Genomic DNA, 23,062 nt, shown 5'->3' on the forward strand with positions numbered 1-23,062 from the left:
GCTATCCTTTGCTCCAACCTTCTTGAGCACCATAGGATAAAGTTGCTCTTTGTAAAACATAGAGGACAAATGTACACTCCACTTGCCTGTCACTTGAGACCCACAATTCCCAGAGTTACCCATAAGGAGAGATGGATTGCTAAACCAATTTGGGAATCATAGCTCTGCCATGAGAATAGGGATCTCCTAACAATTCTGTTATGATTTGTGGGTGAACATAATTTTGCTTCTTGGCAGAGGTAACCAGGACTGGGATATATGCCACTAGCTATCTTATTATCCCTCACAATTGTAGGCATTATGTGTGTGTGACTCCTGTGTGATGCAACTTCAAAAGCCAAAAAACACACTAGAAAAAATTACAGCCCCTATCATTATTTAAATTACTGGTTTTCATTCTCTTATACAACGGATACCTAGAGCCTGTTAATGCCATGAATTATTGGCAAATTATAAAATATATAAAATCCTCAGGATGTTGGGAACACTGTTTAGGCGCAGACATCACAGGCATTCTTTTGTGTGAATTTTTCTCCTTCATAGAGTTGATTCTGCCACTATTTTAATCTCAGTAATGAGTATCCCTCATTCCAATTTTTCTACTTGCCCGTTTAATATTTTATGCCAATGATTTTTATTTTGAAAACTCTTAACACACACACGGACTCTCCTGTGCCCTTATGTGTCTTATGTGCTTTTGGATGAATGTTAGCAATTTCCCAAGGTTATACCTTTTTTTCTCCTTTGCAGACAAAGTCAAAATTAATACCTGCGACTGAACAGCTTGGAGTGGAGTTGTTAAGAATAAAAAAATATAGTTCTCCTTCACCCTTTGTGATAAATTGAGGTGAACAAGAAAGTGTGCTGGTCAGAGATGCTTACAGTTAACGTGTAAATCAGTGCAGTAACTCCAATCAATAAAGGCAATAGAAAAACTGATAGCCAGAAATAGTGCTGTACTTTGAAATATGGAAATCTGCGTGGGAAAAGTAAGTTTTGTCAACGGGGTCATACTTCTGCTGGTGTTGCTTCTCATACTGCTGTGTCATTCTGTATGCAAGACACATTCCATTAATTGCAGCGTATATGATCCCCTCCCGGTTTCTCATGAATATTACCAGCCAGGAGACTTTGTCATCGGTGAGATTGTTTCTCAAGTTGTCTTCCTGTCTGATGAACTTGGTTTCACAAAACCACCTACGGAGACCTTGATTGATGAACCTGTGTAAGTCCGTATTCTATCTCCCTCTGTCATTCTAAAATAAGTACAGACCGTAATTAGTAAGGACACATCACTAAGAAATGTGATTCTTTACTTCCTTTTTTGGAAGTGTTTTGGTTTCATAATACTCATGTTGCCTTCTCCATTGCAATGTGCGCACAAATGACTACTAACTTTTCCTACACCAGAGCCCATTAAAATCCATGAGTCCAGTGCAATTTAGGACTTCTGCAGAATGACTTCTTACCCGTAAAAGATTTTCAATAGGAATGTACTGAGTAAAATAACAATAAATTCCATTTGCTCACTTTGGTTCGTTCTTCAAAGGTCTGGCAGATTTTTGCATGATACCTTATCAGGGCTGGCCCAGGTTGTTTTGCCACCTGAGGCAAAAGAGAAAATGCCACCCCTGCCACCCCCTCTTCCTCTGCAGCCCCTGCCTCATTGTGAAGGTGGCAGGGCAGCCAAAGGAGGCTGCAACAGGTGGGCCTGGATGAGGCTGGCTGTGTTGCCTGGTGTGACTGCCTCGTCACACCTCATGGATGGGCCAGCCCCGTCTCTTATGCATAGTTTTCTACTTACCCTCATTTAATTTCATTTTGTTCTTGAAGCTAAAAGGAGCAATTCCATTAACTGCAGGCAACAGTTCATTCAGCAGCTGGAATGATCCAAAAATGTTCCTTTCATGTATCACATTTATTGTAGTTCAGTGTTTTGTCTTAAATAGTTTTAAGCTACACCTTCAGCTGGGAAGCTTCCAGGTAACTAGGGATGAAATATACAAATATATATATATTTATTGCTGCTGTTTATGTTGCTTCAGTAAAACAGGCTGTACCTTTTTTCAGCTCAGTGCCAAAGAACTACCAGCACGTTCTGGCCTTAGCATTTGCTGTCAAAGAAATCAACGAGAATCCCAACATCTTATCCAATATCTCTCTGGGGTTTCGTATCCTCAATAGCTACTACACTGCAAGGATGACCTACAAGGCCACCCTGAGCCTGCTTTCTGTGCAACAGACCTTTGTCCCCAACTTTATGTGTCACACCCAGAACAATCTGATAGCTCTCATTGGGGGATGTACCTCTGAAGTCTCTGCCAATGTGGCCATCATTTCAGCAATTCACAAGACTCCACAGGTAAGCTGTGTGCATGAAGGCATGGAGGTTTCACAGCTGTGACACTCAATCTAGATTTCAAGGAAGCTTTGAAAATTTCCCCTGATCTATTTCATCAGCCAATGGTTTAAATGTAGACTAAGTGATAGACTATCTAGTGGATACACACCTCTTTAGAAAACAGTACTCATGGCTTCACATCAAAGTGGAAGGAGGTTTAAACTGGAGCCCTCTCTCCACACCCAAAGCTGTATTCTGGATCGGAATTGAAATTTTGAATCCTGTTATGAATGACTCAGATGTAAGGTTGGAAGCAATTCATATTCATCTGCAGCTAATAAAAAAGCGAAAGGGTTTTTAGCATTTCAAAAGATAGGAATGAAATTCAAAACAATGTTCATGAAATGGTATGTTGGGCTCTAACCACATGAGGTTGAACATGAGGTTGAACACAGAAAAAGGCAAAGTACTGAATTTAGATTAAACACATGCACACAAATATCTTTAGGAAGCAGTGTACGGGATAGTAGTCGTACTTGCAAAAGAGGTCTCAGAATGATTGATCTATCTTTTATTTCTTTATTTCATGTTTTTTATAGTCAGTTAATCCTCCCACTAGGGGGACCGCGGTTGGCGCTGTGGGTTAAACCACGGTGCCTAGGACTTGCTGATTGGAAGGTCAGTGGTTCAAATCCCCGCGACGGGGTGAGCTCCCGTTGCTCGGTCCCAGCTCCTGTCAACCTAGCAGTTTGAAAGCACCTCGAGTGCGAGTAGATAAATAGGGACCGCTCTCCAGCGGGAAGGTAAACGGCGTTTCCGTGTGCTGCTCTGGTCCGCCAGAAGCGGCTTAGTCACGCTGGCCACGTGACCCGGAAGCTGTCTGCGGACAAGCACCGGCTCTCGGCCTCTTGAGCGAGATGAGCACGCAACCCCTGGATCCTTGCCCATCCTGGCTTATAAAAGCTAGCCGGGAAGGACTGGGCGATGGGCTTCGTGGGGTGGTGAATGCTTCCCTCCGTGAGGGAGCCTTCCCAGACCCGCTGAAAGAGGCGGTTATTAAACCACTTCTTAAAAGACCATCTTTAGATGCGGCCAATATGGCCAACTATTGCCCAGTCTCAAATCTTCCATACTTGGGCAAGGTGATTGAGCGAGTGGTTGCTGAACAACTCCAGGCACGCCTGGAAGAAGCGGACCATTTGGATCCCTTCCAGTCGGGATTCAGGCCTCATCATGGGACTGAAACTGCCTTGGTCGCACTGGTTGATGATCTCCGGCGGGCTAGGGACAAAGGTGAGAGCTGTTTCCTAGTTCTGCTGGATCTCTCAGCGGTGTTTGATACCATCGACCATAACATCCTTCTGGACCATCTTGAGGGGCTGGGAGATGGGGGCACTGTCATACAGTGGTTCCGCTCCTTCCCCCTGTGCTGTGTTCAGAAAGTGGTGGTGGGGGATGAGTGTTCAGACCCCTGGCCTCTCACTTGTGGGGTGCCTCAGGGTTCTGTCCTCTCCCCCATGCTTTTCAACATTTACATGCAGCCACTGGGAGAGATCATCAGGAGGTTTGGGCTGGGTGTTCATCAGTATGCAGATGATACCCAGCTCTACCTCTCTTTTAAATCAGAACCAGTGAAGGCGGTGAAGGTCCTGTGTGAGTGTCTGGAGGCGGTTGGAGGATGGATGGCAGCTAACAGATTGAGGTTGAATCCTGACAAGACAGAAGTACTGTTTTGGGGGGACAGGAGGTGGGCAGGTGTGGAGGATTCCCTGGTCCTGAATGGGGTAACTGTGCCCCTGAAGGACCAGGTGCACAGCCTGGGAGTCATTTTGGACTCACAGCTGTCCATGGAGGCACAGGTCAAATCTGTGTCCAGGGCAGCTGTTTACCAGCTCCATCTGGTACGTAGGCTGAGACCCTATCTGCCTGCAGACTGTTTTGCCAAAGTGGTGCATGCTCTCGTCATCTCCCACTTGGACTACTGCAATGCGCTCTACATGGGGCTACCTTTGAAGGTGGCCCAGAAACTACAACTAATCCAGAATGCGGCTGCTAGACTGGTGACTGGGAGCGGCCGCCGAGACCATATAACACCGGTCTTGAAAGACCTACATTGGCTCCCAGTACGTTTCCGAGCACAATTCAAAGTGTTGGTGCTGACCTTTAAAGCCCTAAATGGCCTCGGTTTCGAATCTTCCATTCCTGGGTAAGGTGATTGAGAGAGCGGTTGCGGAACAGCTTGGTAGGTTTCTGGATGAAACATCGGCTCTGGATCCATTCCAGTCCGGCTTCCGCGCTGGTCATGGGACCGAGACGGCTCTGGTCGCCTTAACAGATGATCTCCGTAGGCAGCTGGATCAAGGCGGGTCGGGGCTGCTGATTCTTCTAGACCTGTCAGCAGCCTTCGACATGGTCGATCACGAACTCCTGGACCACCGCCTTGCCGACGTGGGGATCCAGGGCACAGCCCTTCAATGGCTGCGCTCGTTTCTCTCTGGTCGGGGACAGAGGGTGGCGCTTGGGGGGGAATTGTCATCCCGCCACTCCTTGGTGTGTGGAGTGCCTCAGGGTGCGATTCTCTCCCCGATGCTTTTTAACATCTTTATGCGCCCCCTTGCCCAGCTTGTCCGGAGTTTTGGGCTGGGCTGCCATCAGTATGCTGATGACACCCAACTCTATCTGTTGATGGATGGCCATCCTGACTCGGCCCCAGACACACTGATCAGATGCTTGGAAGCTGTGGCTGGATGGTTACGTGGGAGCCGGTTGAAGTTAAATCCTTCGAAGACAGAGGTCCTCTGGCTGGGACGGGACGATATGAGATTGAGGGGGCAACTCCCTTCTCTTGCGGGGGTGCAATTAGTGCCAGCACCGTCCGTTAAGAGTTTGGGTGTAATCTTCGATACCTCCCTCTCCATGGAGGCGCAGATTGCAGCTATAACAAAGGCGGCATTTTTTCATCTCCGCCAAGCTAAGCAGTTGGCTCCTTACCTCTCTCGCCCTGACCTAGCCACTGTGATCCACGCGACGGTCACCTCCAGACTGGATTATTGTAACTCGCTCTACGTGGGGCTGCCCTTGAGACTGACCCAGAAACTCCAGCGGGTGCAGAATGCCGCAGCGAGACTCCTTATGGGGTCTTCGCTGCGAGATCACATTCATCCGGTGCTATACCAGCTGCACTGGCTCCCGGTGGAGTACAGGATCAGGTTTAAGGTGCTGGTTTTAACCTTTAAAGCCCTATACGGCCTAGGACCCTCGTACCTACGGGACCGCCTCTCCTGGTATGCCCCACAGAGGAACTTACGGTCTTCAAATAAAAACATCTTGAAGGTCCCAGGCCACAGAGAGGTTAGGCTGGCCTCAACTAGAGCCAGAGCTTTTTCGACTGCGGCTCCAACCTGGTGGAATGCCCTGTCGCAAGAGACAAGGGCCCTGCAGGACTTGACATCTTTTCGCAGGGCCTGTAAGACAGAGCTGTTCCACCAGGCCTTTGGTCAGGGCGCAGCCTGACTCCCTCCTTTGGCAATCTCTACAAAGCTTTAGTCTATGGTTGCCATCAATTTGTATTTTAATTAATTTTTAGAATGTATTTATAATGTTGTACTGTTTTAGTGTTGTTAGCCGCCCTGAGCCCGGCTTCGGCTGGGGAGGGCGGGATATAAATAAAATTTATTATTATTATTATTACTCGGTCCAGTATATCTGAAGGAGCATCTCCTCCCCCATCGTTCTGCCCGGACACTGAGGTCCAGCACCGAGGGCCTTTTGGCAGTTCCCTCGCTACGAGAAGCCAAGTTACAGGGAACCAGGCAGAGGGCCTTCTCGGTAGTGGCGCCCGCCCTGTGGAACGCCCTCCCAGCAGATGTCAAAGCAATAAACAACTACCTGACATTCAGAAGACATCTGAAGGCAGCCCTGTTCAGGGAAGTTTTTAATATGTGACATTTTAGTGTATTTTCCATCTTTGTTGGAAGCCGCCCAGATGGGCGGGGTACAAATAATAAATTATTATTATTATTATTGTCAGGGGTTCAGGGAGAGAGGAGCAGATGAGGGAGGAGACTGAGAGCGAGGGGGAAGGATCCCAGGGCGACGAGGAGGAGGATGACAATGACTCGAGGATTTCCATGAGTCTTTCCAGTGAATCGGAGGATTCCCAAAAGGGGGCGCCCCTGGTCAGGCCAAGGGGAGCCACAGGGGGGAGTAGCCAGGAGCAGGGCAGCAGCAGGGAAACCCCCAGTGGAAGTTGGAGATCGGGGCCGGCTTCTCCGCCGGAACGGAGTGAAGGGGGTGGAGTTCCCAGTGTGTCAGACGGAGCAGAGCAGGAAGCAGAGAGGGGAAGGAGATCGGGGCAAGACGTCCTGCCGGAAGGGGCGGAGAGTAGTACCGAGAGCAGTGTAACTGTCAAGAGGAAGGTCAGAAGCAGCGTACGCGCGCCAAGTTCAAATGTGGAGGCGCGCGGAAGTGAGGAGAGCCCGGAGGAGGAGCCTGGTCCCAAAGCACGAAGGAGGGGGGAGCAGGCGTCAGCCGACTCAGCTTCTGGGGAATCCCGGAGGGAGGGAACCCAGGGGGGCAGGAAGACCCTGCGGAAAAGGAAGGACAGGAAAAGGTGGTCCAGCACAAGCCTCTTAAACTGGTGTAGAGGCGGGACTGATTCAGAGGGGACTTCAGCGGTCTAAGCCTACAGACGTGGGGTCACACGCCCCGGCTGTGAACTGACAATGATGTTCTTAAATAAAAGATTTTGAATATAAGCTGGAGTGGGCGTTGGTCTCTTGTGAGCTGGGACCTCGGGTGGCCCTGACAATTATTATTATTATTATTATTATTATTATTATTATTATTATTATTATTATTATTAAAATCATCTTGCAATGCTTCTGAAAGATGGCCCACAGCTCCCCTGCAACTCTGGGGTTCAAAGGTATAACATCTTATTCACTGATTTTATTTCAGCTCACTTATGGATCATTTCTGCCGGTCCAAGGCACCAAAAGTCTCTTCCCATTTTTGTACCAGATGGTCCCCAGTGAATCCCACCAGCACAAAGGAGTTGTGCAGTTACTTCAGCATTTCAAATGGACATGGATTGGGCTCTTGGCTGTAGATGATGACAAAGGGGACAGGTTTCTACAGACCATTGTACCATTGCTTTCCCAGAATTATGTTTGTTATGACTTCATAGTAAGAATACCAAAAATGGATTTTGTGGCTGAACTGCTAGATCTGGGGCTTAAAAGTCTGAATAGAGTTAGCATTGCCTTTGGGAGAAAAGCCAATGTGGTATTTATTTATGGAGAATCTCCTTCCTTTATGGTTTTGAGAATTATGCTAGTGACAGCACCATACTTTTCATTGCCAATTCAAGGCAAAGTCTGGCTTGTTACATCCCACTGGGACTTTGCATCTCAATCTCTTCGCAAACAGTTTGATATACAAACCTTTCATGGCTCCATAACCTTCACTGTTCACTCAAACCAGCTGGTAGGATTTCACGAGTTCCTTCAGATGATAGGACCTTCCTGGGCCCAAAGAGATGGTTTTATCCAGGACTTCTGGGAACAATCCTTCAGCTGTTCATTAAAAATGTCTAAAGGACAGAAAGAAGAGAAGGAGGAAAGCTGTACTGGGGAGGAGAAACTGGAAAACATCCCTGGAATTTTATTTGAAATGAAAATGACAGGCCACAGCTACAGTGTCTACAATGCAGTCTATGCTGTGGCACATGCTTTGAATGCCATGTACAAATCCCACTCTAAACCCAGAAGGCAGGGAGAAAAGAGACTGGCATTTCAGAATATACAGTCATGGCAGGTAATTACAGCTCAAAGCTTTTATAGGTTATGTTTTGTTCCCAATACGCTCCCATTTTGCAGAGTACAATTCCATAAGAAATAAATAAACAAACGTGTGTGGCTTTCTTTTCTGTTCTGTTTTGGACCAAAGGAACCAAAACAACATCAAGGCATATCAAGTCACCATGATATTTATGAGAGAGAGACAGAGAGGCATTTGTGACCCTCTTTTAAATAATTGCAATACCTAGTTCCCTTTGTCTATATTTTCTTCCAATATAGGTGCATCCATTTTTAAAGGATATCGCAATCAATAACAGTGCTGGAGACACTGTGCGCTTTGATGAAAATGGAGAGCAAGTTACTGACTTTGATGTTACAAACTGGTTGATGTTCGCCAATGGATCACTGGTTCGAGTCAAAGTCGGAAGACTGGAACCACAGGCTCCTCTGGGCAAAGAATTAACCATTTATGATGACCGAATTGTTTGGCATCCAAGCTTTAACCAGGTGTGACACAGCTATCCATACTTGAGTATATATCAGGGGGAAAGGCTCATGTTTTGTTCAGTTTATTGTTTGACATTCTCCTCAGCTTCTGAATGATGCTGGTTAGCATTAGTTTGTTATTGTTTTAATTGTAGCTCATTCCCTACCCTGTAAAAAAAAATAAAAATTGTTTGGGATCCAAACTTTAATCAGGTACGTTTGCTCACCCTTCTGGTGCGGCAGTGTTGTGGGATGGCAGAGGCTCCACTGGGGGCCCCGAAGGGGGGATCCTGATTTCAGTGCCCCTTCCTGAGAGGTAGCGGGGGAGTAAGCCCATGTCCCCTATCAGGAACTGGATTCTGGCATGCATCCTGGTTTGGCGAATGGGGATGCAGGCTAGGACATGGGCTGGGCCAGGGGGCAGGAAGGCTTCCCACGGGTCTGCTCCCTGGCATTTTTAAACAGCCCTCTCTTGGGGCGCTACCTGTTTTCCCCTAGTTGGGTTCCCCACCCATCTTTGGTTTAAGCTGATAGTCAATGACTTTGCTGTGGCTACAGGGGTTGCTGTTTTAAGGGGCCGTGTAGGAATTTGTCCACCAGGCAGATTGGCTCCAACCCGTTGGCTTTGCCTACCTCATAGCAATAGTCACAACTGGCTTGGGCATTGGGCCAACCCTTTGTCTTGGATGGAGGGGAGGTTGTAATCTCCGCCTGCCCCTCCAAATGCTGGAGTATCCCGTTAAAGGGATCTGGGGAGAGTGGTCATGTACATGTGCCCAGGTGGGGCCAGGGCAGAAGACACTCCCCCAGAGAGTAGTTCCTGCGGGGATCACCCTATTTGATGTACCGTATTTTTCGCTCTATAAGATGCACTTTCCCCCTTCTAAAAAGTAAGGGGAAATGTGTGTGCGTCTTATGGAGCGAATGCAGGCTCCATGGCTTCAGCGAAAGCAATGCGAAGCCTCTGGGGTGCACTGACCCCTCCTGCTCTCCCGGCTTCGCTTCGCTGGAGAAGGAAAGCTGTGCAGCGCCCCTTCAGCGAAGCGAGAGGAGAAATGGAAGGGGCTCCGTTTCTCCTGCCGCTTCGCTGAAGGGGCGCTGCGCAGAGAGGGCGAGAATTTTTTTCCCTGTTCTCCCCCTCTAAAACTAGGTGCGTCTTATGGTCAGGTGCGTCCTATAGAGCGAAAAATACAGTAAGTCTTAGGCCCCCACGTCTGGATTGACCTACACATCACTTCCGGTGGACGGGCCAGAGGTATTTCGATTGCCCCATGCCCAAGCCAAACCTCTTCCATGTGTATTCAATAAAGTTGTGGCTTCTTTGGATCCCAACCAGTCTTTATCTGGGGTCGGGGTCTGGGGATGCCTGGACCTCAAAGCCACTTCCGACCTTGGGAGGAGGTGGTGTTGCGGACTTCTCACCCCCAACACTCATGCAGAGGCTGGTTCCCAGCCCCGCGCAATCAGGGGAATCCTCTGCCTCGACATCCCCTAGCCAGCCAATCGGCTAGCTCTGGGGCTGTGGCTTGCTGCATTTAAAGCAAGCGCGGCAGCGGATCTTCCTCTTTGGCCGCTGCTCAGCTGGTTAATTTCCCACCAACCTGCCCTTCAAGGTTTCTTCTATGACCTTGCTATGGACTTTGGTTGGTCGCCGTTAAGGGGCCTGGTAGGAATTTTTCCACTTGGCAAATTGGCACCAGCCATTGGGTTTTTTCGCCTACCTCGTAGCAAATCGTCACAACTTCCTCGGTTTGGCGGTTAGGCATTGGTAGGGGTATTGTTATATAGAAGAATGGGGAGGATAAGCGCCATCACCTCCCCGCGGATATGAAGGGTAGTCCGGTAACGGATTCCGGGGGGCGTGGCCCCATCCGAAGTCTATGGAAGCCAGGGCCCAAGGCACGCTCCCGAGCAGTGACCCCGGGGGAGTGCCTAGTTGATGTGCATCAGCAGGGCTTCCCCTGCTGGTGTTAACCCTTCCCGGCCTTCAGGCAGACAGCTGAAGCCGGATAGTCGATTAGTACTAATGCTTAAGCCAATACCGTTCTTCACCTGTAACCAATGAAGTTGTGGCCAATTTTAGCCCATTAACCTAAAATAACGGTGTCATGTGTCTTTATTCCTACTGGTGGGCGGTGGGAACTTGCCACGCAACACATGCCAGGAGTTGACACTGACAACAACACTAAACGTTCAGCTCCCAAGAGGTGGAAGGCGATGTGAAAGGGGGTCATTAGATTCTTCGTTATCCTCCTTTTCACAAGATGACTGAAGAAGGAATAGTTCATATTCCCAATCTCACTTTTTTTTGTTTCTGTGCAGGTGCTGCCAGTTTCTTTGTGTAATGACTACTGCTATCCTGGCTACAGCAAGAAAAAGAAGGAGGGAGAGAAGTTTTGCTGCTATGATTGTGTTCTGTGTCCAGAAGGGACAGTCTCTCTCCAGAAAGGTAGGAGGCATAATGTACAGAGATATTAATATTTTTTGATAATGTAGCACATTAATTATAATTAATTCATTTGAAGAATATAGTTCACCATGTAGGGCACTGTACACAGAGCATGTGCAGAGGAGGACAGCCAAGATGATTTATTAAGGGTCTGGAAACCAAGCCTTATGAGGAATGGTTGAAGGAGCCTGGGAAAGGGGAGACTAAGAGGAGATATGAAAGCCATCTTCAAATATCTCAAGGGCCGTCACATGGAAGATGGAGCAAGCTTGTTTTCTCCTGTTCTGGAGGGTAGGACTCAAACCAATGGATTCAAGTTACAATTTATATATTTCTGACTAAACATTAGGAAGAAATTTTTGACAGTAAGAGCTGTTCAACAGTGGAATGGCCTCCCTTGGGAAGTTGTGGACTCTTCTTCCTTGGAGGTTTTTAAGCATAGGTTGGATGGATGCTTCAGCTGAGATGTTTGCATTGCAGGAGGTTGAATGAGATGACCCTTTGGGTCCCTTTCAACTTAGGTAAAGGTAAAGGTACCCCTGCCCATATGGGCCAGTCTTGACAGACTCTGGGGTTGTGCGCCCATCTCACTTAAGAGGCCGAGGGCCAGCGCTGTCTGGAGACACTTCCGGGTCACGTGGCCAGCGTGACAAAGCTGCATCTGGCGAGCCAGCGCAGCACACGGAAACGCCGTTTACCTTCCCACTGGTAAGCGGTCCCTATTTATCTACTTGCACCCGGGGGTGCTTTCGAACTGCTAGGTTGGCAGGCGCTGGGACCGAACAACGGGAGCGCACCCCGCCACGGGGATTCGAACCGCCGACCTTTCAATCGGCAAGCCCTAGGCGCTGAGGCTTTTACCCACAGCGCCACCCGCGTCCCTTTCAACTTACAATTCCACAATTCTATGATTCTTTAACCTTTTTCTTTTAAAAATGTGACAGTTAAGATCACCTGTGCTTCAATTGACGAAGCTGAATCAAGGAGCTCTCCCAGATTATGTACTATCCCTTCAGAGGGAGCCCAACCCCATCCAGAACGGGTAACTGATCTATCTCCCAGACATGGGAACCACTCACTCACAAGGCCTCAGGCTTGTTTAAGCTCCACCAACCTAGTATTGCACACAGACATTGATCCAGAGACTGGATGTCACTCCTGATTAAGGTGTTAACAGGAAAGAAGAGTTGTGTGTCATCAGATGACATTTTGTTTCTTATCCGCAAGATCTTTTCCAATGTCTGCTAAATAACTTTGAGGGCAAAATAATGCCCATAACAGCAATCCCAATCTTGCGGTTAAGAACCACAAAAAAAGCAGTGCCCATGGCACCCAATTCACTGAGGAGGTTCAGAAGGAAACCATGGCAGATCCTATCAAAGGCTACAGCAAGATCAAGGAGAGGAGGCCAAGAGAGAACACCATTAAGAGGAAGACAGTATAAATGAAAAACATTTGCTGTCCAACTCATTGTAAGTACAGTGGTACCTCTAGTTATGAACTGAATTCATTCCGGAGGTCCAGTCTTAACCTGAAACTGTTCTTAACTAGAGGTGTGCTTTCGCTAATGGGGCCTCTTGCTGCCACTGCACCACCGGTGCACAATTTCTGTTCTCATCCTGGGGCAAAGTTCTCGACTCGAGGTAGCTCTTCCAGGTTAGCAGAGTTTCTAATCTGAAGCATTTGTAACCTGAGGCGTTTGTAACTCGAGGTACCACTGTATTCAATATCAAATGAGATTTATAGACCACTGTCACCACTGCATTTATTAAAGTTTAATTTAGTTTGGGGAAGGTAGTGATCTGATGATGATGGGGCCTTAGAGGGAGGGGAGGGTAATAAACAAAGAAGGAAGGAAGCATGGAAGAGACTTAAGAGCCTCGGACATAAGATTACCAGGTTGATGGACTAGATGGAATGGACAGTAAGGACTGACATAACCCGTGACCAGGAAGAAGGGACGTTGGATGGAGATTGGAAAAAAAAAAGTTTATAAAGAAAAATTGTTATATTGGGAATTAGTGTAAATTAATGAATATTGGGGAAAATGTTGGAATGAAACTATCTGGCTTTAGTAGAAATGATATAAGGAGTTATGTATAAATAAGTTTTAAGTTTTAAGGTATTTTATGGTAAGATAAGGTTAAATAAATTGAGGTAAATTGAATAACAGAATATGGTGAAAGATGGAAAGGATCTGTTGAGTTAAGTAATAGGTTAGACGGCTAAGATAAATTGTTTAATAAAAAGTTAGAAAGATGGAAAGAATTTGCTGAAACAACTAATTAAGCTAGAATACAAAAAGGGAGGTGTGAGGAGGTCAATGAAACAAGCAAATGAAAGGTAAAGATAGGCAAAAAGGGATTGGTATTTTTTCTTTTTTTCTTTTTTTGTTGTTGTGATGATGTATTGGTTTTTTTATGTATTTTCTCTTTTTTCCCCTTTTCATATATTGTGGTGTTGTTTTTTTCTTATTTTTTCTCTTTTTCTCTTTCTTTTTGTAATCTTGAAACTACTAATAAATATTATTTCAAAAAAAAAAAAGGAAGCAAATATTAATGGGGTAACTGAAGTGACATTTATTTTGGTGAAGGATCTGGGTGGGAAATAAGGGGTGGAGTATTGAAAGTACTCATTAACTGGATGGGTGTATCTTAACCAGTTTTTCATTTCCCCCCTCAGATATGGATGCTTGTATCAAATGCCCCGAAGACCAGTATCCCAGCAAGGACCACAGTCAATGCATTCCCAAAGTTCTAAGCTTCCTCTCTTACACAGAAAACTTAGGGATTATCCTGGCTACTTTGGCCATTTCTTTCTCTTTCATCACAATTCTAGTGCTGGGAAGTTTTATGAAACACAGGGACACACCCATAGTCAAGGCCAATAACCGGACCCTGACTTACATCCTCCTCGTTTCCCTTCTTCTTTGCTTCCTCTCCACTTTGCTCTTCATTGGACAGCCAGGAGAAGGGATCTGCTTTCTACGCCAAATGGTCTTTGGCATTGTCTTCTCTGTGGCTCTTTCTTGTGTCTTGGCAAAAACCATGACTGTGGTTCTGGCATTCATGGCCACCAAACCAGGATCTGGGATGAGGAAATGGGTGGGGAAAAGACTGGCAAATTCAATTGTCCTCATCTGCACCTTCATTCAAGCTGGCATTTGTATCCTGTGGTTAAGTACTTCCCCTCCATTCCCAGATTCAGACATGCACTCATTGAATGGGAAAATAATCTTGGAGTGTAATGAGGGTTCAGCAACCATGTTTTATTGTGTCTTGGGCTATATGGGCTCCCTAGCCGTAATCAGCTTCATTGTGGCTTTTCCGGCCAGGAAATTACCTGATAGTTTCAATGAGGCCAAATTTATCACTTTCAGCATGTTGGTGTTTTGCAGTGTTTGGTTGTCCTTTGTTCCAACCTACCTGAGCACCAAAGGAAAATACATGGTGGCTGTAGAGATCTTCTCCATCTTGGCCTCCAGTGCTGGATTACTGGGTTGCATCTTTTCTCCTAAATGCTACATAATTTTATTCAGGCCTGATCTGAACAGTAGAGAGCAAATAATGGCCAGAAAAAGTGAGAGGATGTAAGTTCATCTATTTATTAAGCTCACTTAAAAATTCACTGGAAATCCCATCTCATGAGATTTTTAGTATTAGTGCTTTGATAGAGAGAGATCATTGCTCAAATGTAGCCCTTTTTTGAGTACAGTTTTACTGGACAAACATTATCACAGGTCAATGCCCTGTTTTGATTTGGCTTACATATATTAACATTACCCCTTTGTCAACCAGGAAAATAAAACTTGACTTTGGCTTTTAATAAATTGAGGATTATGAAAACATAGGAGTGCTGGTATCTATTTTGACCACTGAAATTGGGATTTGTAGTTCATATTCAAGAACTGCTGTTGGGATCTTGGTCTCCATGTTGAGTTGTCTTCTCTACTTGGGCATGAGACTGTATAACAGGGAGCAGCAAATAAGGAAAAAGAAAAGAGGATAAACACAATAAAACAATAGTTGCAAAATTCAGAAAAGATATCCTAGGAGCTTTGTATTGAATGATGTCACTTCAGAGGCCAAAAACACACTTGGGAAATTAAAATCATTCCTATCATTGTCAAAATTACTGTTTTCTGTCTTGTGACACAATTGCCACCCGGAGCCTGTAAGAAAAATAAAAAATAAGCATATTGAAAAACCTATACAATTCCTGTGTTATTCAGAACTGGATCTAGGGATATGTAGGGTATTTTCATTCTTCTGCATAACCACTTTTCCATTGATTTTTAACAAATAAAGTATGCTGTGAGTATCCTGGTTCCTCATATATTCTCCTGCTTGCCCCGTTTATTTTCTGCTTCCCAGATTCTTACTGTGGAAAACTGAACCTCATTGACCAATATAGAATAGCACACATGCCCTGTAATTTGCATACCCGTCTTTTGGGGGAAACAGGCTGAGAATTCACAAGTTTGCATTTGGATTCCTTTTGCTCACCACAGCAAAATTACTGACGCCTGACCTGTAGAGACACATATTAAGTTGTTTACAAATCAATTTTTAAAATTCGCTCATCCTTAGAGGCTAAAGGGGGGAGATAAAGAAAATACGCTGTTTCGGGAAATTAACTATGGACCAGGAGGCGAAATGAAATAAAGTAGCAGGATACTGGTACCCAGATTCCCTAAATAGCCATGCTGCAAATCTGTGTAGCAGCAACACCATCTCCCATTCAAGGAAGGCTGTAGAAAAGCTGAAAAACACCCACATTGAATTCTGCAACTGGAATCATGGGAATACAGCTTTGGAAGGGGAGTTTCATCAACTGGATCTTGCTTGTGGTGATGTTGCTGCTCGTTCTACCATGTTGTATGGTATGCAATGCACATTCTATTAATTGCAGCATATATGTAGATCCCCTCCCTATTCCTCATGAATTTTACCAGCCAGGAGGCATTGTCATTGGTGAGATTGTTTCTCAAGTCTTTGTCCTCTCTAATATGCTCTCTTTCATGGAACAGCCTGCCCAGATCACGATTGACGAACCTGTGTAAGGCATCAATATTTTTCACACAATTTGAAATATGCATGAATTATAATTATTCAGAACATATCCTTAAGGAATGATGTGCTTTATGGAGCTTTTGATGTAAAAAAAGTGATGCTTGGATTGTTAATATGTGTGTGATACCTTCTACAATGTCTTGTTGGGCATAAACCGCTAGTGTGTTTCCTCCAGAAATTTTACAGAAATGCATGTGCATTTCTGTATCTCAGCTGGAGCAAGACCATCTCATACAATATATTTGCTTCTGAGGTGGTTATCTGGCAAGGAGCATTTATCTTCTTTCTGTTTGTCATTTGTTCATACTACATTTTAAATTTATTTCCAAACTGCTAGAAGTCCTATTCCTTTTTAAATGAGTAGCAAAATGAGGAAACCTTAAAACCAGTGCTGTTTTTCTAGAAAAAGAGGTGCCAGAACTCACCATGAACGCCTTGTTCTCTGATAATGGCAATGGGGCCCACCTGAGAGGTGCCAGAACTGAGTTCCAGTGAGTTCTGGCTGAAAAAAGTCCTGCTGAAAACTATTTCATTTCTGCTCTCACTATACTTTCTTGTCTTACATCCTTGATCTCAATCTCAGCCCGTCCCTTGCCATTTCAGACTTCAGGTATTTCTGACATTTGGTTTCATATCGTTATATTTTGGAGAAATGAACATGTTTCTTATTCCTGTTTTAACACATCTAATTTGCAATGCTTACTATCTCACATCATACAGGGAGAAACATAGGGCAATTGATGCAATACTTAACAGACTTTAGAGGGTCAAAGCAAACCTAACCCTCTTATGGAAGTATTGTTAGATAGGCCAATGTTTACAAAAGAAACTTGTCCCTATTTCTTGTTCATTCTTTTTTATTTAGAATCATAGAATTGTAATGTTGCAGGGGACCATGAGGGTCATCTAGACCAGCCCCTGCCATGCAGGAGTCTCATGCTTGACCTACTAAGCTATCCAGCAGACATTTACAATTAAAATTTAAAAGTGTGCATATTAAATATGATACTGACCTTTCCCCCCTTTTTCTTAAAGAAAGGTGATTTGTGAATTGACTCCAGTACAATACAATAGTATCTGGGGAAAGGATTTCATTGTACTTTCCACCTGTAATATTTTATTAAGCATTAAAAAGTCCTAGAACTGTATGAGCATTTAGCTCATTAATTGATTGGAGAAATATTTATTTCATAAGTCTTATTTTTGTACTTTGGTATATAATCTTGTGCAGTTATAAACTACAGTTTAATCCTAGAAACCTGTAGAGATGTGATGATGAAGTGCACAAGTTGTTGTTGTTGTTGTTGTAGCTGTGGTTTTATTAAACAGCTGCTAATTGTCTTGCAGATCAGTGCCAAAGAACTACCAGCACGTTCTGGCCTTAGCATTTGCTGTCAAAGAAATCAATGAGAATCCCAACATCTTATCCAATATCTCTCTGGGGTTTCGTATCCTCAATAGCTACTACACTGCAAGGATGACCTACAAGGCCACCCTCAGCCTGCTCTCCACAGAACATAGGTTTGTCCCCAACTTCAAATGTGACAACCAAAACAATCTGATAGCTTTCATTGGGGGATGTATCTCTGAAGTCTCTGCCAACATGGCCATCATTTCAGCAATCCACAAGACTCCACAGGTAAGTCGTGTGCATGAGGACATGGAGGTTTCACAAGTATGGCACACCATCTTGGATTCAGGAAACTTTCTGGCAGTGTTCGCCATGATTTTTAGTTACTGAATGAGAGAAATATGGGCTAGATGATTATACAATCTGATGGATAGAGAACTTGTAGGACAACAGAACACATGGATAGCTTCCTGTCAGAGTTTGGGGATATTTCAAGTGTGATACTTCAGGACTTTGTTTTGAAGGTGTTGTTTCTCAAAATATTTATTGATCACTGAGACAAAAGGTTGGAGAGAATCCTTATCAATTTGGAGATGACAAAAGCCTGTGGGGGGTAGATAACACTTCAGAAGACAGGAAAAGAGCTAATAATAATAATAATAATAATAATAATAATAAACCTTTATTGTCACTACACCACCTGTGTGCAGTGAAATTAAACAAGCCCCCCTCCACCTCACCCCACCCCACATACACTTAGTCCTGTTCACACTCTGTGTGCTTGTCGGAAGTCAGTTGCACCACTATTATTTTTCCATTCAGCAGCCCAACAGCCCACGGATAAAAACTGTTCTTTAACCTGTTGGTGTGGCTGACTATACTTCTGTATCTCCCACCCAAAGGTAGGAGATTAAAGAGGTGCTGGCCAGGGTGTGAGTCATCCCCAAAAAATTTCTCACTCTTCTGAGGCAGCGGTCTCCTGCAGTGTCATCTAGCGAACTCAGGAGACAGCCCATGATACCATGTGCTGTATTCCCCACCCTCTGTAGGGACTTTCTGTCCGTGGCTGTCAAACCAGTGTACCACACTGTAATACAGTATGAAAGGACACTTTCTATTGTTGACCGGTAGAAGGAGATCATCAATTTTTGTTTGACGTTGTTCTTTTGCAAGACCCTGGCTCTGGGGAAATGGAGTCTCTGTTGGGGCTTCATGATGCCAAACAGAACCTACTTACACTCACAACATATTTTAAGTAACTCCAATTGTCTCAGAAAGAGATAAGCCACACCAGGGAAACCTTCACTGAGTCCCAAAGCCTTCAAGCTGGTGAAGAACCCTACAAGAATCTCCCAGTTGCATCTGTGTGCAATGTCCCCAAACACACAACTCAGATATTACTTCTACAGGTTCTGGAAACAGGGAGTGGAAGTGATTGATTAGTGTAGCTGGGGCTCTGATGGGACAGTGTAGGGAGCTGAGACAAACAGCCCAGTGGGGCATTTTTGTGGCAGCAGCCTTCCTAATCTGCTGCCTGAGACAAGTGGCTCAATGTGGCTCACGACCAAAGTTGTCAGGTTCTCATGCAGGGTCACCCCATCTGAATTTTCACAGGACATTGAATGAGATGGACTACAGGACTGCTTTCTAATACGGAAATCTATGATGTAAATGCTTGTAACCCATCTGAAAAATGCTTATTAATTTTATTTCAGCTGACTTATGGATCATTTCTGCCACTAAAAGGTGTCAAAAAGTCCTTCCCATTTTTGTATCAGATGGTGCCAAATGAAGCCCACCAGTACACAGGGATTGTGCGATTACTTCAGCATTTTAAGTGGACATGGGTTGGGCTTTGGGCTGTGGAAGATGACAGAGGGGACAGGTTTTTAAAGACAATGGTCCCAATCCTTTCCCCTAATGGCATCTGTTATGCCTATATAGTAAGAATACCAAAATTGAATTATGTGGATGAGATGATAGACTTTGCTTTACAGCATTTAGGAACCTATGCAATGGTCTTTGAGGAAAACCCAACTGTGTTCGTTGTTTATGGAGAACCTCCATCCTTTCAGGTTCTGAGAATGTTGATATTTGTATCACCCTTATTCTCTTTTCCAACTTTGGGCAAAGTGTGGATTATTACATCCCACTGGGATTTTGCATCACACTCTATGGAGAAGAATTGGGAGGTACAAGCATTTCACGGTTCCATATCCATCACAGTCCACTCAAATCAGCCATCAGGATTCCAAAGGTTCATTCAGAAGCTGAGCCCTTTCTGGGCAAAACGAGATGGCTTTATCAAGGAGTTCTGGAAACAGGCATTCGGCTGTTTGTTAAAAATGTCTGAAGAGTCAGAGGAGGGGAATGAAAATGAAATCATCTGCACTGGGGAGGAGAAGCTGGAGAGCCTTCCTGGAGTTCTGTTTGAAATGGACATGATTGGCCACAGCTACAATGTCTACAATGCTGTCTATGCTGTGGCACATGCTTTGAACACCATCTACAAATCCATATCCAAACACAGGGGATTGGAAGAAAGGGTCAGACTGACATTTCACAGTGTGCAGTCATGGCAGGTAATTAGAAAGCAATACTTTAAAATTATAGAGTTCTAGAATTGTAGATTTGGAAGGGGTCCTCAGGGTCATCTTGCAGGGTGCTGGACTAGATAACCCTCGGGGTCCCTTCCAACTCCACAAATATATGATTGATTGATTGATTGATTGATTGATTGACTGATTGATTGATATCCACAAGTAGCCACCTACATAAACTAGATGGCAACTATAAGGACAACTTTGGGAAGTTCACTAAAGTAATCTTAGCACTATGTTGTCTCGTAATTCATTGCTCTTTCAATCAAGGTTCATCATTCTCTGAGGAGCATCATATTCAATAATAGTGCTGCTGAGAATGTGCACTTTGATGAAAATGGAGAATTGGTTGCAGGTTTTGATATTACAAACTGGCTGATGTTCCCCAATGGTTCAGTGGTTAGAGTAAAGGTTGGAAGATTAGAACCTCAGACTCTTCCAGGCAAAGAGCTAACCATTCATGATGACCAGATTGTGTGGCATCCACATTTTAATCAGGTGAGATGTGCCAGAAAGAAAAGTTTTGGCCACTTTAACTTTCTGTTTGCTTTTTAGCTGCTAGATTATTCAGGATAGCAATATTATATATATATAATGTTAACTATAAATGTTTAATTTACACTGAAATGGAGAATGCCTGTGTGTATTGCAGAAAGAGTTTAACTGGAAGATCTCATTGAAGCTAAAGAAAAGCAAGAAGAGCTCTTTGAGCTCCTCGATGGCTTGATAATTAAATGTGATTGTTCTCTGGCAGCTCTGATGAGATATTTAACTTTAGATCACATGGGAGGGAATTGAATTGCAAATTTGCCATCCTGGAAGGGTGGTGGCTTGAGTCTTTGTTCCCAGGCTCTGTGTGAGTAAAGGTGTGTGAAACAGTCTCCTGGAGGGAGAGCAAACAGCTGCAGGCAAAATGGAGGCTGTAGGAAGAGAGAGAGATCTTTGCTTATACAGTGGTACCTCGTGTTACGGACGGGATCCGTTCCTGAGGCCTGTCCGTAACGGGAAATGCCCACAATTCGAAGTGCTGCGTCTGCGCAGGTGTGAGGTGTGATTTAGCATTTCTGAGCATGCGCAAAGCATGATTTAGTGCTTCTGCACATGTGCGAGTGGCGAAACCCAGAAGTAACCCATTCTGGTATTTCCGGGTTGCTGTGGGACATAACGTGAAAAGACGCAACGTGAAGTGGACGCAACATGAGGTATTAGTGTAGGTCTCTTTGGAATTATCTTTTATTTCTTATAAGATTCTGAGTCTGTGGGGATATGCACCAGATATGGAATTACTTGGATGTATATTTCCCGCCACTTCAAGCTGCACAATATAATATCTCCAATACACATTACACTTTTTTTAAGGAATTGGGACAACTGGTTCATCTTCCCAACTTAATTCTCTTTGTAGAGCTGAATGAATGGAGAGCACTAATCCAAGTCCCTTTATACTATTCTGTGCAGGTGCTGCCCCTTTCTGTGTGCAATGACAACTGCTATCCTGGCTACAGCAGGAAAAAGAAGGAGGGAGAGAAATTTTGCTGTTATGACTGTGCTCCATGTCCAGAAGGAATGATATCTGGCCAGAAGGGTAGGAGACAATTGTGTATTGTGACATCAGTCATCTTCTGTAACATATCGTATTTGCTTTGAGAATGCACATCCCTTGAACAGACAACACAAACACAAGAACACTCTTCCTTGTGTTATTTCCAAGAGGTGGTATTCAGATGCATATTGCCTCATTGATACCCCTACTTTGTATTTATTTTTCCAATCCTCTTTTAAAGCCATCCAAGTTACTGACCAGGTGCTCTTGGAGGAAACTGAGTTTCTACATTGATTTCAATCAGGGTTTATATCAAAAATATCAAAAACCATCATCAACAGCAAACTCTTGCACTAAACTAGATTATTAGAATTATGCAGCTCAACCTATAGAAATATTTGAACAGCTCTTTGTTGTTTTCAGATATGGATGCCTGTGTCAAATGTCCAGAAGACCAATATCCAAACAAGGACCAAACTAGATGCATTGCTAAGGTTCTAAGTTTCCTCTCTTACAAAGAAGATTTAGGGATCATCTTAGCTACCTTGACTATTGCTTTCTCATTGATCACAGTTTTAGTTCTTGGGATTTTTCTCAAGAACAGGGAGACTCCAATCGTTAAAGCCAACAACTGGACACTCACCTACATCCTCCTCATCTCCCTCCTCCTTTGCTTCCTCAGCTCCTTACTCTTTATTGGAAAGCCTGGGAAACTGATCTGCCTTCTCCGGCAAACAGCGTTTGGTGCCATATTCTCTGTGGCTCTTTCCAGCATTTTAGCAAAAACCATCATGGTGGTGATGGCATTTATGGCAACCAAGCCAGGTTCTACAATAAGAAAATGGGTGGGGAGAAGATTGACAAATTCCATCGTCCTTTCCTGTTCCTTTCTTCAAGTTGACATATGCACTCTTTGGCTAAGTACTTTCCCTCCATTCCCAGACACAGACATGCACTCAGTGAATGAGGAGATTATACTGGAATGTAATGAGGGTTCCACTACCATGTTTTATTTGGTCTTGGGCTATATGGGTTTCCTAGCCAGTATCAGCCTCGTGGTGGCTTTCCTTGCCAGGAAATTACCTGACAGTTTCAATGAAGCCAAATTTATCACTTTCGGCATGTTGATGTTTTGTAGTGTTTGGTTATCCTTTGTTCCAACCTACCTGAGCACCAAAGGGAAATACATGGTGGCTGTGGAGATGTTCTCCATCTTGGCCTCCAGTTTTGGGTTACTGGCCTGCATTTTTTCCCCTAAGTGCTACATCATTCTTCTGAGACCTGAGCTGAACAACAGGGAGCAACTAGTAAGGAAAATAAAATGAAGGCATATGTCCACCTCTTCATTCTGTAGATGTCATGTCTATCATACCCTTATACTGTGGCTGCTGGGTTGCATTTTTCCCTCCAAATGCTACA

The 23,062-nt window shown here is 44.5% G+C and overlaps 2 protein-coding genes across 2 annotated transcripts; both read left to right on the forward strand.

Annotated features, from left to right (window-relative positions):
* Positions 1-968: 968 nt before the first annotated feature.
* LOC114586151 (vomeronasal type-2 receptor 26-like) lies at positions 969-14,670 on the forward strand. The gene is made up of 6 exons (XM_077920617.1): positions 969-1,225; positions 2,071-2,362; positions 7,301-8,158; positions 8,422-8,649; positions 10,951-11,077; positions 13,760-14,670. The coding sequence occupies exons 1-6, from the start codon at positions 969-971 to the stop codon at positions 14,668-14,670; spliced, it is 2,673 nt and encodes an 890-aa protein (XP_077776743.1).
* Positions 14,671-16,085: 1,415 nt separating this feature from the next.
* LOC144325863 (vomeronasal type-2 receptor 26-like) lies at positions 16,086-22,968 on the forward strand. The gene is made up of 6 exons (XM_077920618.1): positions 16,086-16,135; positions 17,497-17,788; positions 19,279-20,082; positions 20,371-20,598; positions 21,559-21,685; positions 22,067-22,968. The coding sequence occupies exons 1-6, from the start codon at positions 16,086-16,088 to the stop codon at positions 22,966-22,968; spliced, it is 2,403 nt and encodes an 800-aa protein (XP_077776744.1).
* The last annotated feature ends 94 nt before the right edge of the window (positions 22,969-23,062 follow it).

This window comes from Podarcis muralis, chromosome 16 (assembly GCF_964188315.1).
Source record: "Podarcis muralis chromosome 16, rPodMur119.hap1.1, whole genome shotgun sequence".
NCBI classification, from domain to species: Eukaryota; Metazoa; Chordata; class Lepidosauria; order Squamata; family Lacertidae; genus Podarcis; species Podarcis muralis.